The sequence below is a fragment of the Salmo salar genome, chromosome ssa10 (genome assembly GCF_905237065.1).
Source record: "Salmo salar chromosome ssa10, Ssal_v3.1, whole genome shotgun sequence".
NCBI lineage: Eukaryota > Metazoa > Chordata > Actinopteri > Salmoniformes > Salmonidae > Salmo > Salmo salar.
Window position 1 is genome coordinate 79365215 of NC_059451.1, and position 11149 is coordinate 79376363.

Below are 11149 nucleotides of genomic sequence, written 5' to 3' on the forward strand. Positions count from 1 at the left end.
CATTTTTCAAGCCAGCATATAATGTCACCAAAACCCAGAAGACAGCTAAATGCAGCACTCACCTTTGATGATCTTCATCAGATGACAACCCTAGGACATTATGTTATACAATACATGCATGTTTTGTTCAATCAAGTTCATATTTATATCAAAAAACAGCTTTTTACATTAGCATGTGACGTTCAGAACTAGCATACCCCCGCAAACTTCCGGGAATTCGCTAACATTTTACTAAATTACTCACGATAAACGTTCACAAAAAGCATAACAATTATTTTAAGAATTATAGATACAGACCTCCTCTATGCACTCGATATGTCCGATTTTAAAATAGCTTTTTGGTGAAAGCACATTTTGCAATATTCTAAGTACATAGCCCAGGCATCACGGGCTCGCTATTTAGACACCCGGCAAGTTTAGCACTCACCATAATCATATTTACTATTATAAAAGTTTCATTACCTTTTGTTGTCTTCGTCAGAATACACACCCAGGACTGCTACTTCAATAACAAATGTTGGTTTGGTCCAAAATAATCCATCGTTATATCCGAATAGCGGCGTTTTGTTCGTGCGTTCCAGACACTATCCGAAATAGTAAAGAAGTGTCACGCGCAATTCGTGACAATAAAATTCTAAGTATTCCATTACCGTACTTCGAAGCATGTCAACCGCTGTTTAAGAAGATACTGTGGCACAAACAACATGTTGATTTAGGTCTACACCATCACTGGTATTTTCAGGCTGTATTAGCTAGCTACGTTTGCTCTTACTCAGTACATTTATTAGCTAGGTAGCTAATTATTAGCATTAGCAGCTAACAATTAGCGTTTCAAAAGATTTAGGGCAACTTGCTAAGAAATGACAAACTAGCTGTTTGCTGATGTAAGAAATACAAACTAATAGTGTCATTATGGAACGCTAGTGGATTTATATTAAGAAGCTAAATGAAATCAGCATTGTTGTAATGGGTTCTGACTTCTAAACTTGAAATATCCTTGTTCATGGTACTGAGGGAGAGAGGGGAATGCAGAACATTTAGATTCTGTCAGAACATGTTATTGTTAGACATCAGGTATCCTATGGAAAGGAGAAGGGTCTGGTACAAGCCAACATGACAGCCGTGAGTTGGGGAGAAGTGAGAAATTTGGGCTGAGGTCAGGTCAGCGATAGAGCTACTGTTCTGTTTGGAGCCTGTTTCTGGGCGAAAGATTCATGTTTTGTGTGTGTGTGACCAGTACGACCATACATCATCTGGGCCGTCAGTCAAAGGTGCTTGCTTGCCCAACTTCAGGGAACCGTTGAGCTACCTTTAGAGGTAGTATGTCTGGAGTGACATCCTATCATTTTGGCCCCTTTATCCTCACTCAGTTGCGACAGACTGAGGCAACCTTTTACATTTACATTTAAGTCATTTAGCAGACGCTCTTATCCAGAGCGACTTACAAATTTTCACCCAGTTGTCTCCCCTCACACACATACACGTACATAGGGTCACGTGTTTTGCAGATGCTTGTATGGGGTAACTTGACTATATAAATGCTCCTGTACTCTTTGTACAGGGAGGCTCACTCCATTTCACCTGCGTGGGTGGTGCGACCAGCCACCTTATTATAATATGTTTTTAATAAAAGTAATACCTTGATTGATTATTGATTTCGCCTCTCCTCATTATTAGTTAAAAGGTAGAATTGACATCACACTGTTCAGCTGTCTGATCCATTGGGTAAATAAACTTGGTTTGAGCTTTTCCTAGTTGTCCGTTAGTTTTTACTCTGTTTATTTAGAACCTAACAGTTGTCATCAACATTGTTGCATGTGCTGCATTCACCATTCAAATACCGTTATAGAAGATAAGGTAAAAACTAGAGGTCGACCGATTATGATTTTTCAACGCCGATACCGATTATTGGAGGACCCAAAAAAGCCGATACCGATTAATCAGACGATTTTTAGGTATATATTTGTAATAATGACAATTACAACAATAAAGAATGAACAATGAACACTTATTTTAACTTAATATAATACATCAATAAAATCTATTTAGTATCAAATAAATAATGAAACATTTAATTTGGTTTAAATAATGCAAAAACAAAGTGTTGGAGAAGTAAAAGTGCAATATGTGCCATGTAAAAAAGCTAACTTTTAAGTTCCTTGTCAGAACATATGAAAGCTGGTGGTTCCTTTTACACGAGTCTTCAATATTCCCAGGTAAGAAGTTTTAGGTTGTAGTTATTATAGGACTATTTCTCTCTATACCATTTGTATTTCATATACCTTTGACTATTGGATGTTCTAATAGGTACTTTAGTATTGCCAGCGTAATCTCGGGAGTTGATAGGCTTGAAGTCATATACAGCGCAACGCATTGCGAAAAGCTGCTGGCAAATGCAGGAAAGTGCTGTTTGAATGAAAGCTTACGAGCCTGCTGCTGCCTACCACCGCTCAGTCAGACTGCGCTATCAAACCATAGGCTTAATTATAATAACACACAGAAATACGAGCCTTAGGTCATTAATATGGTCAAATCCGGAAACTATCATTTCGAAAACAAAACGTTTATTCTTTCAGTGAAATACGGAACCATTCTGTATTTTATCTAACGGGTGGCATCCATAAGTGTAATTATTGCTGTTACATTGCACAACCTTCAATGTTATGTCATAATTATGTAAAATTCTGGCAAATTAGTTTGCAACGAGCCAGGCGGCCCAAACATTTGCATATACCCTGACTCTGCGTGCAATGAACGCAAGAGAAGTGGCACAATTTGCCTAGTTAATATTGCCTGCTAACATTAATTTCTTTTAACTAAATATGCAGTTTTAAAAATATATACTTCTGTGTATTGATTTTAAGAAAGGCATTGACATTTATGGTTAGGTACATTCGTGCAACAATTGTGCTTTATTCGCAAATGAGCTTTTGTTAAATCATCCCCCGTTTGGCGAAGTTGGCTGTCTTTGTTAGGAAGAAATGGTCTTCACACAGTTCGCAACGAGCCAGGCGACCCAAACTGCTGCATATACCCTGACTCTGTTGCACAGAACGCAAGAGAAGTGACACAATTTCCCTAGTTAAAAGAAATTCATGTTAGCAGGAAATATTTACTAAATATGCAGGTTTAAAAATATATACTTGTGTAATGATTTTAAGAAAGGCGTTGATGTTTATAGTTAGGTTCACATTGGTGCAACGACAGTGCTTTTTTCGCGAATGCGCTTGTTAAATCACCCGTTTGGCGAAGTAGGCTGTGATTCAATGATAAATTAACAGGCACTGCATCGATTATATGCAACGCAGGATACGCTAGATAAACTAGTAATATCATCAACCATGTGTAGTTAACAAGCAATTATGTTAAGATTGATTGCTTTTTATAAGTTTAATGCTAGCTAGCACCTTACCTTGGCTCCTTGCTGCACTCGCATAACAGGTAGTCAGCCTGCCACGCAGTCTCCTCGTGGAGTGCAATGTAATCGGCCATAATCGGTGTCCAAAAACGCTGATTACCGATTGTAATGAAAACTTGAAATCGGCCCTAATTAATCTGTCATTCCGATTAATCGGTCGACCTCTAGTAAAAACCCAAACTGGTGTGAGAGAAAAATGACAAGATAATGTTATAATACTGTTTACGCAACGAATTGTTGTTTTATGCAATACTTTAGGTTTTTTTTTAACTTTCTCATCCGTGTGGTCTGACTGAGCCTGTGGTCTAACTGAGCCTGGGGGAGTATAACATAATCCTTCATTGTCTCAAAATCATCCTGGCATCTGGAAAACTAAGCCAAGGTGGGGTTAAGACAATAGGCCCCAGTGCAGATAATGATAGGATGAACCCCGAGTGGCTTATGATCCCCCTTAATCGATTTTTAACAAAGATGATTGTTTGAAGAAATGACAAAGTCTCTCTCACTTGATTAGAATATTCCACCACACCGGGCCGTGCATCAATACCGTTATATCGTAAAATACGGTATACCGCCCAACCCTAAGACAACACAAACACGCACACTTTTACACTCATAATTTGCTGCTGCTACTCTGTTTCCATTTTACTCTTATTATTATCTATCCGAATGCCTTGTCACTACCTTGCCTTCATGTGCATATCTACCTCAAGTACCTCTGCACGTTGATCTGGTACTGGTACTTCCTGTATATAGCTCCATTCCTGTGTATTTTATTTTATTCCTCGTGTTAGTTACTATTTTATTTTGTAACCTCCGCATCGTTGGAAAAGGTTCGTAAGCAAGCAGTGCACTGTAAAGTCTACACCAGCTGTATTCGCCACGTGATAAATAACATTTGATTTGAATCCATACCTTTCCTGTCTGTGGGACGGCGTTCTTCATGATGCGAGCCACGTTAGCGATGGGGAGGTAGATGTCCTGCTCACGGAAGTTTTCCTTGCTGCCGTTGCCTTCCTCATGGTCATGCAGGCTCTCATCCCCATCATCTGTGAGGGAGAGGGGCATGTTAGATCCCTATTCAACACCACATTGTGCCTAAACAAATCTTCTCTACTTCTATCTAGATAGAATCTACATGTGACTTGGTTCATGTCAAGCCTGATAATTTATGATTACTACAGTATATGTAAGCCTGGTTATTTGTGAAGCATCGTTGGGCTTGTGAAAGGTGGTAGTGCCATGTCAGTATCTTTGTTTATATAGGGGTGCTCTGATTGTGTCCAGCATCATTGGGCACCCAAGTTATTATGACCAAGGGATTGTGGATGTCGGAAAAGAGGGTGTTGCTGATTAGGGGTGCTTAGTCTGTGCGGTGAGTTCCACCACCCACCGTCCTGTGACTGAAGAACGTAGTGGCTTCCTGCCATGTACTCCCCTGACATTCCCAACTGAGAGGCGTCGGTGGTTGAACTGTCGCCGTCCATCTGTAAACAGACAGAAGTTATAACTCAGTTATTTTTAGGGCATTCATGCAATAATGTCTATCTGCAGACTGCAGTTACTATATGCTGCACCCACTATATATGTCACTAACTACAAGTATTGGGAACTTTCCAGTACATGTGTGACATCTTAGAGTAGTAAGAATAAGTGCACTCCATATGTGTGTCTAGGTCATTAGGCATCATTAGACATGCACCTGTCTTGGTAGTCTGCATGTCTGTTTATTTTTGTACCATTGCTATGACCTAATGTTTACTGTCGCTGTGGTTACGCCACCAATGGAATCTATGACCTAATGTGAAACCAAGCTAAAATGAGTGCAAGGCAAAAAGATAATGGTGGCTAAATGCCAGAGGGGATGAGCATTAACATAAAGAGGAGTTACTATGTGTGTGACGTAAGGATGAAAACTATATAAAAAGTGTGCGCCACGGCTGGAAAGGCAGTTGCTTCATGAACCAGCTCGGCTTGTGTTACTTCGTATAAAGTCTATCTGGTATTTGAGAAATATTATTGACTGAATATTTCCACGACACATGCCGTGTCCACTGCCATTGAGGCTGCTAGCTCTGTCTCTGGGCCACACTCCAGCACAGTAGCTTGCAGTAATGCACCAATGCCAACCACAAAAAAAAAAACACCAAAGGAGGCTTCTAGCTAGCGAGGCTAGGGGACACCGGTACAGTGTTTTTCGCCCCCACCTGCCAAGCACTGCTTTCCCGCAGTTCTGTTAATGTTATGATGGGGGAAGGAACTAGCTAATGTCGACAACTCAACTCCCACGCGGCACTACCGGGTTGTGATTACCATCGTCGTAATATTAAAATAACTGCGGGAAAGCAGTGCTTGGCAGGCGGAGGCGAAGGACATCTTGAGGTTGTTAGTTGGCATGAAACAAGTGGTCTTGAGCTGAATGGTGCTACATGGGAATCATGGAACAAGATCAGGAATATTGGGGCATGGACACAGAAACATGAATTTCTGACGAGGAATGGAGGCACAAAAAGAGGAAGACGGCGATAACAATGAATGGGGTGTCGAAGTAGATTGGTGTTGTGAAGTGCAAACAGAATGAGCCGTGTGCTGGACCGAGTTCTGGAGGGGCAATAGAAGTGCATGAGGGTAAATTAAGTGAGGTGGAAGGTGTTGTGAAGGGCTTGGAACCCAAGCTTAGCATCATTGGACTTGATAAAGAAGAATCTGGTCCACCAGGAGTGACATTTTTGGAGAAAGTGGACCTTTCCCTTGGGCTGATCCATGTGGCTTCAGGGTGGGTGAGAAACGAGTTGGGTGCAGTTGAATCAGTGAAGGTAACCTGTAGTGGACTTGTGATATTTGTTTGTTTCTTCTAATCAGAGGGAGCAGGCACTCCGTGTCACACAACTTGGGTCAAGATCGGTTTCTTACTTTGATCTTAGGAACAGGGTATCATTGAAAGCAGGGATTTCTGGGGTAGTGTTAAGTGTGAAGGTGGAGCAATTGAAGTACAAGCTCCTTGGAATTTGCGTCGCCCGCGCTGTTTGGTGCGACGCCCGCGCTGTTTGGTGCGACGCCCGCGCTGTTTGGTGCGACGCCCGCGCTGTTTGGTGCGACGCCCGCGCTGTTTGGTGCGACGCCCACGCTGTTTGGTGCGACGCCCACGCTGTTTGGTGCGACGCAAACCCGGTGGGGAGGGTGGTGAAACAGAGGAGCCACCGGCAGTCCTTATGAGGTGTCAGAATCTCTACCTGACAAAGTCATGTTAGGATATATCTGTTATCCGGTTAGAGCTTTTGTGCCAAATCCACTGAGCTGTTTCAGGTGCAACGTTTATGGTCATGTAGCAGCAGTTTGAAGGAGGGAGTTTGCAATATGTGGGAAGTGTGCAGGAAGGCATGGGATAGAGGATTGTGTAGTTTCGGAGGATAAAGTTGTGTGTGTCAACTGTAGGAGTGCCAATGTTGCTGGGGATCGGAAGTGTTCGGTGTGAGAGAGGCAGGTTGAGGTGGCTAGAGTCAGTAGTGTAGAAGTTGTTGTATGCTGAGGCAGTGAAGAAATTAGAGGATGGGTCAAGGGTGTGAGTAGATTTGTGCCAGCACAAAGGGATAAGCCAACGAGTGATTTATGCTTCAGTAAGTTTGGCTTCTTATTGTTCATAGCAATGGCTTATCAATTGTACCGCAGCAATGGAACTTAAATTGAAGAAAATAGAGGTGGTGGCAGCTGCAGATAAGTATTAGGTACAGTACCAGTCAAAAGTTGGAAACACCAACTCAACACCACATCAAAGGTTGTTCTTTATTTTTTACTATTTTCTACATTGTAGAATAATAGTGAAGACATCAAAACTATGAAATAACACATATGGAATCATGTAGTAACCAAAAGTGTTAAAATCTAAATATATTTTATATTTGAGATTCTTCAAAGTAGCCACCCTTTGCCTTGAAAGCTTTGCACACTGGTGGCATTCTCTCAACCAGCTTCATAAGGTAGTCAGTTGGAATACATTTCAATTAACAGGTGTGCCTTGTTAAAAGTTAATTTGTGTAATTTCTTTCCCTCTTAATGCGTTTGAGCCAATCACTTGTGTTGTAACAAGATAGGGGTGGTATACAGAACATAGCCTTATTTGGTAAAAGACCAAGTCCATACTTTGGCAAGAACAGCTCAAATAAGAAAAGAGAAATGACAGTCCATCATTACATTAAAACGAAGTTTAGTCAATCCAGAAAATGTCAACAACTTTGAACGTTCAGTCGCAAACAACATCAAGTGCTATGATGAAACTGGCTCTCATGACGACCGCCACAGGAAAGGAAGACCCAGAGTTACCTCTGCTGCAGAGGATAAGTTCATTAGAGTTACCAACCTCAAAAATCACAGCCCAAATAAATGCTTCAGTGTTCAAGTAACAGTCACATCTCAACAGCAACTGTTCAGAAGAGACTGCGTGAATCAGGCCTTCATGGTCAAATTTGTGCAAAGAAACCACTATTAAAAGGACACCACTTGCTTGGGCCAAGGAACACGATCAATGGACCTTAGACCGGTCGAAATGTGTCCTTTGGTCTGATGAGTCCACATTTGAGATTTTTGGTTCCAACCGCCATGTCTTTGTGAGAAGTAGAGTAGATGAACGGATGATCTCTGCACTTGTGGTTCCCACCGTGAAGCATGGAGGAGTGGTGTGATGGTGCTTTGCTGGTGACACTGTCAGTGATTTATTTAGAATTCAAGGCACACTTAACCAGCATGACTACCACAGCATTCTCCAGCGATACACCATCCCATCTGGTTTGCGCTTACTGGGACTATCATTTGTTTTTCAACAGGACAATGACCCAACAAACCTCCAGGCTGTGTAAAGGCTATATGACCAAGGAGAGTGATGGAGCGCTGCATCAGATGACCTGGCCTCCACAATCACCCAGACCTCAACCCAATTGAGATGGTTTGGGATGTGTTAGACCACAAAGTGAAGGAAAAGCAGTCAACAAGTGCTCAGCATATGTAGGAACTCCTTCAAGACTGTTGGAAAAGCATTCCTCATGAAGCTGGTTGAGAGAATGCCAAGAGTGTGCAAAGCTGTCATCAAGGCAAATGGTGGCTACTTTGAAGAATCTCAAATATAAAATATATTTTGATTTGTTTAACACTTTTTTGGTTACTACATGATTCCATGTGTTATTTCATAGCTTTGATGTCACTATTATTCTACAATGTAGAAAATAGTAAAAATAAAGAAAAACCCTGAGAATGAGTAGGTATCCAAACTTTTGACTGGTACTGTTTATGAGATTTGACTTCAGAAGAGTTACAGGGTGCGTTGAGTGGTGGTGTCCCGTCCTCCCAGGCTGTTTGCATAGTTCTGGAATGGGGTAGTGGATTTTTAATCCCCCTTCCTTTTGATATCACAAATGTAACGTGACTGAACACACACTACAGCACAGTAGGAGGCTGCATGCACAAACAAAATGTGCGAACGCAATGATACCAAAGAAGAAAGCATAGGTTGTTGTAGCCAAAGATTTGTATAACTATACAAAGACCACAGCCTGTCGTTTGAAATGGAGTCAGTGGACAGAACAAGCAAGGTGGGCAGAGTCAAGGACGAGCTACCGAGATCCTATTGGCACATTCTAGCGAACATTTGCATATTTCCATTAGGGAACGCATGTGAAATAACTCAATTTGTCTTTGCATTCCTAAACAACGCAACTTTTTAAATCGTTTGAAAAAGGTAAAGTTTACAAAACTTTGTTCACTCTGTAAGTAACATATTTTAGTTTTGCAATAAGAAAACTGTATTGAGATCAAATGTTTAATCGATTAGAACATTAGCAGAATGTCGGCCAAAATCCATCTCCCACTGCCGGTGTTGTCGAAAATCTCCCCCCCTTCACGTTCTTCAATGCTGCGACTTGATTGCTAGTTGAGATTTCTGCTCTTCACTCCGTTGTCAGTTTAGCCTACATTTCACCGATCTTAGTAGCAGAAAGCATTTTTTTGTCTACAGTTTTCGGTTTGGCTATTTGTTTCAAGTGTATGTGGCGGTTCTAGCTTGTATGGAGCCCTGGGCGAACCCCCCACTTCAGCGCCTACCCGCACCCGGGGGCGCCACGTGTGCGGGTGGGCCCCCGGTAAGTTGCCACCCTGGGCGGCTGCCCATGTCGCCCCTACCTAAATCCGCTACTGATTTGTATTAGTCTATAATTAAATCTCTGCCAGAATGTGTCATCTCTCCCATGTCTTACTCGACTAGTATTTTTGAAAGCGTAAGGATAATAATTCAGCCATTTATTGCTTGCCAACATTTTACTCCCTCTGTTTAATATAACACACATACATTCATTATTAATTTCGGTTGCCTCTCCTGACGTGAAGTGTGTTCTATAGAAAGTATTTGACTCTAGCCACAAAATTAGAAGGGGGGGATTCTGGTAGGGTGGTGATTTTAGGCACAACACCGCCATCCCCTCGCTACTAGAATGGAAACGCCAAGCGGATGCTTCACATTTATACATCCGGTGAAATATCTGTCTCGTTGTTCCATCTGTGAGTACAGCTGTCTAGTCGCGGCTAAAACAGAGTACATTCACATTAGCATGGAATGGAGAATCTAACATACAGTTGCATAAAAACTACGATTTGTTACTAATTCAGACATGGATGGTCATGAATCTATAAGCCGCTTGCTACCCAGCTAACTTTTCCAGAGCCCATGGCTCTGCAACATTCTCTTTGTTCCCGCGTTGACTGACAACTAGCCAGAGGGGAAATACAATGGCTAACTGGTTGGCTAGTAGTAGCGAGTATAACGTTAACTGGCTTATGTCGACGAAGCGAACTTGCCAAAAACCCAGAGACGACTTTGAGGTCGAGGTAAATACGCGGAGACGGAACAGTTAGCATTTTTACTTAAGATAACTAGCTATGATAACAAGATGCGCTAGCTAGATGGGAAGGAGAGCTAACGTTAATGTTAGCTCGTACTAGCCAACTCACATTCATACTAAATCAAAAAACGCACCATTTAATGACCATTGTTAAATCGATTAGTAACTCACGATTTGGAAAAATTCTTCATGTTTAAACAATATTCAAGATGTCCCGTCGACTTCACCAGTTTGACCACCATGCCTAACATAGCCAATTACCATAGCTACATATGATTTTAGGAATTCTTTGAGCAAGTCTTTGTTTGGAGGGCCTGTGCGTGAGAACCCATAGCAGGATACCATTTACTAGCGAGTCCTGCAATTTAACAACTCGCAGTCTTCATTTCTACTTTCCCGCTGCTAATTCCCATTCACACTACCATCAAATAAAAAGAAACAGTCAAACGCGGAGATTTCGATTCGAGGTAAAGCGAAATCGGATAGCAATCATTGGCCGGAGCCAGCCACAAACCTCCAATACAGCCCTGGTTGGTTAGCTTCTCTAAACGGCCGTGTGGTTGGACAGAAAATGGCTGCGAGAGAACCAGTCCCAGCGCGAAGCTCTGCGCCCCAAAAGCACTATCTCACTCTGCCGCTAGGGGAGCAACCTGGAAATTAGGCTACTCGTCATATTGATGCAGAGGCAGAACAAGCTTTTTAATAAAAACAAATTATTCACTAGACAGTTTGTTGGACTCATTCTCAGCTCACAAAACAATGCAAGACAAGTCACACAAATAAAAATAATAAAAAAACAAGTCACACAAATAACCCTTAACAAAGAAAGATTGACTGTAATATTTTG

At 41.7% G+C, this 11149-nt stretch overlaps 1 protein-coding gene across 2 annotated transcripts in view; it reads right to left on the reverse strand.

Annotated features, from left to right (window-relative positions):
* Positions 1–10925, reverse strand: part of LOC106561000 (nuclear transcription factor Y subunit beta) — a 59091-nt gene extending 48166 nt beyond the window's left edge. Inside the window, exons 1-3 of one of the 2 annotated variants that reach the window (XM_014124521.2) lie at positions 10817–10925; positions 4812–4905; positions 4334–4467 (exon numbers count right to left, since the gene is read on the reverse strand). In XM_014124521.2, coding sequence (XP_013979996.1) covers positions 4334–4467; positions 4812–4905 — 228 coding nt within the window. In that variant the 5' untranslated portion in view covers positions 10817–10925. Of the gene's footprint in view, positions 1–4333; positions 4468–4811; positions 4906–10473; positions 10775–10816 lie in introns of those variants that run through there. The other variant, XM_014124522.2, reaches the window with a different exon arrangement.
* Positions 10926–11149: the final 224 nt, after the last annotated feature.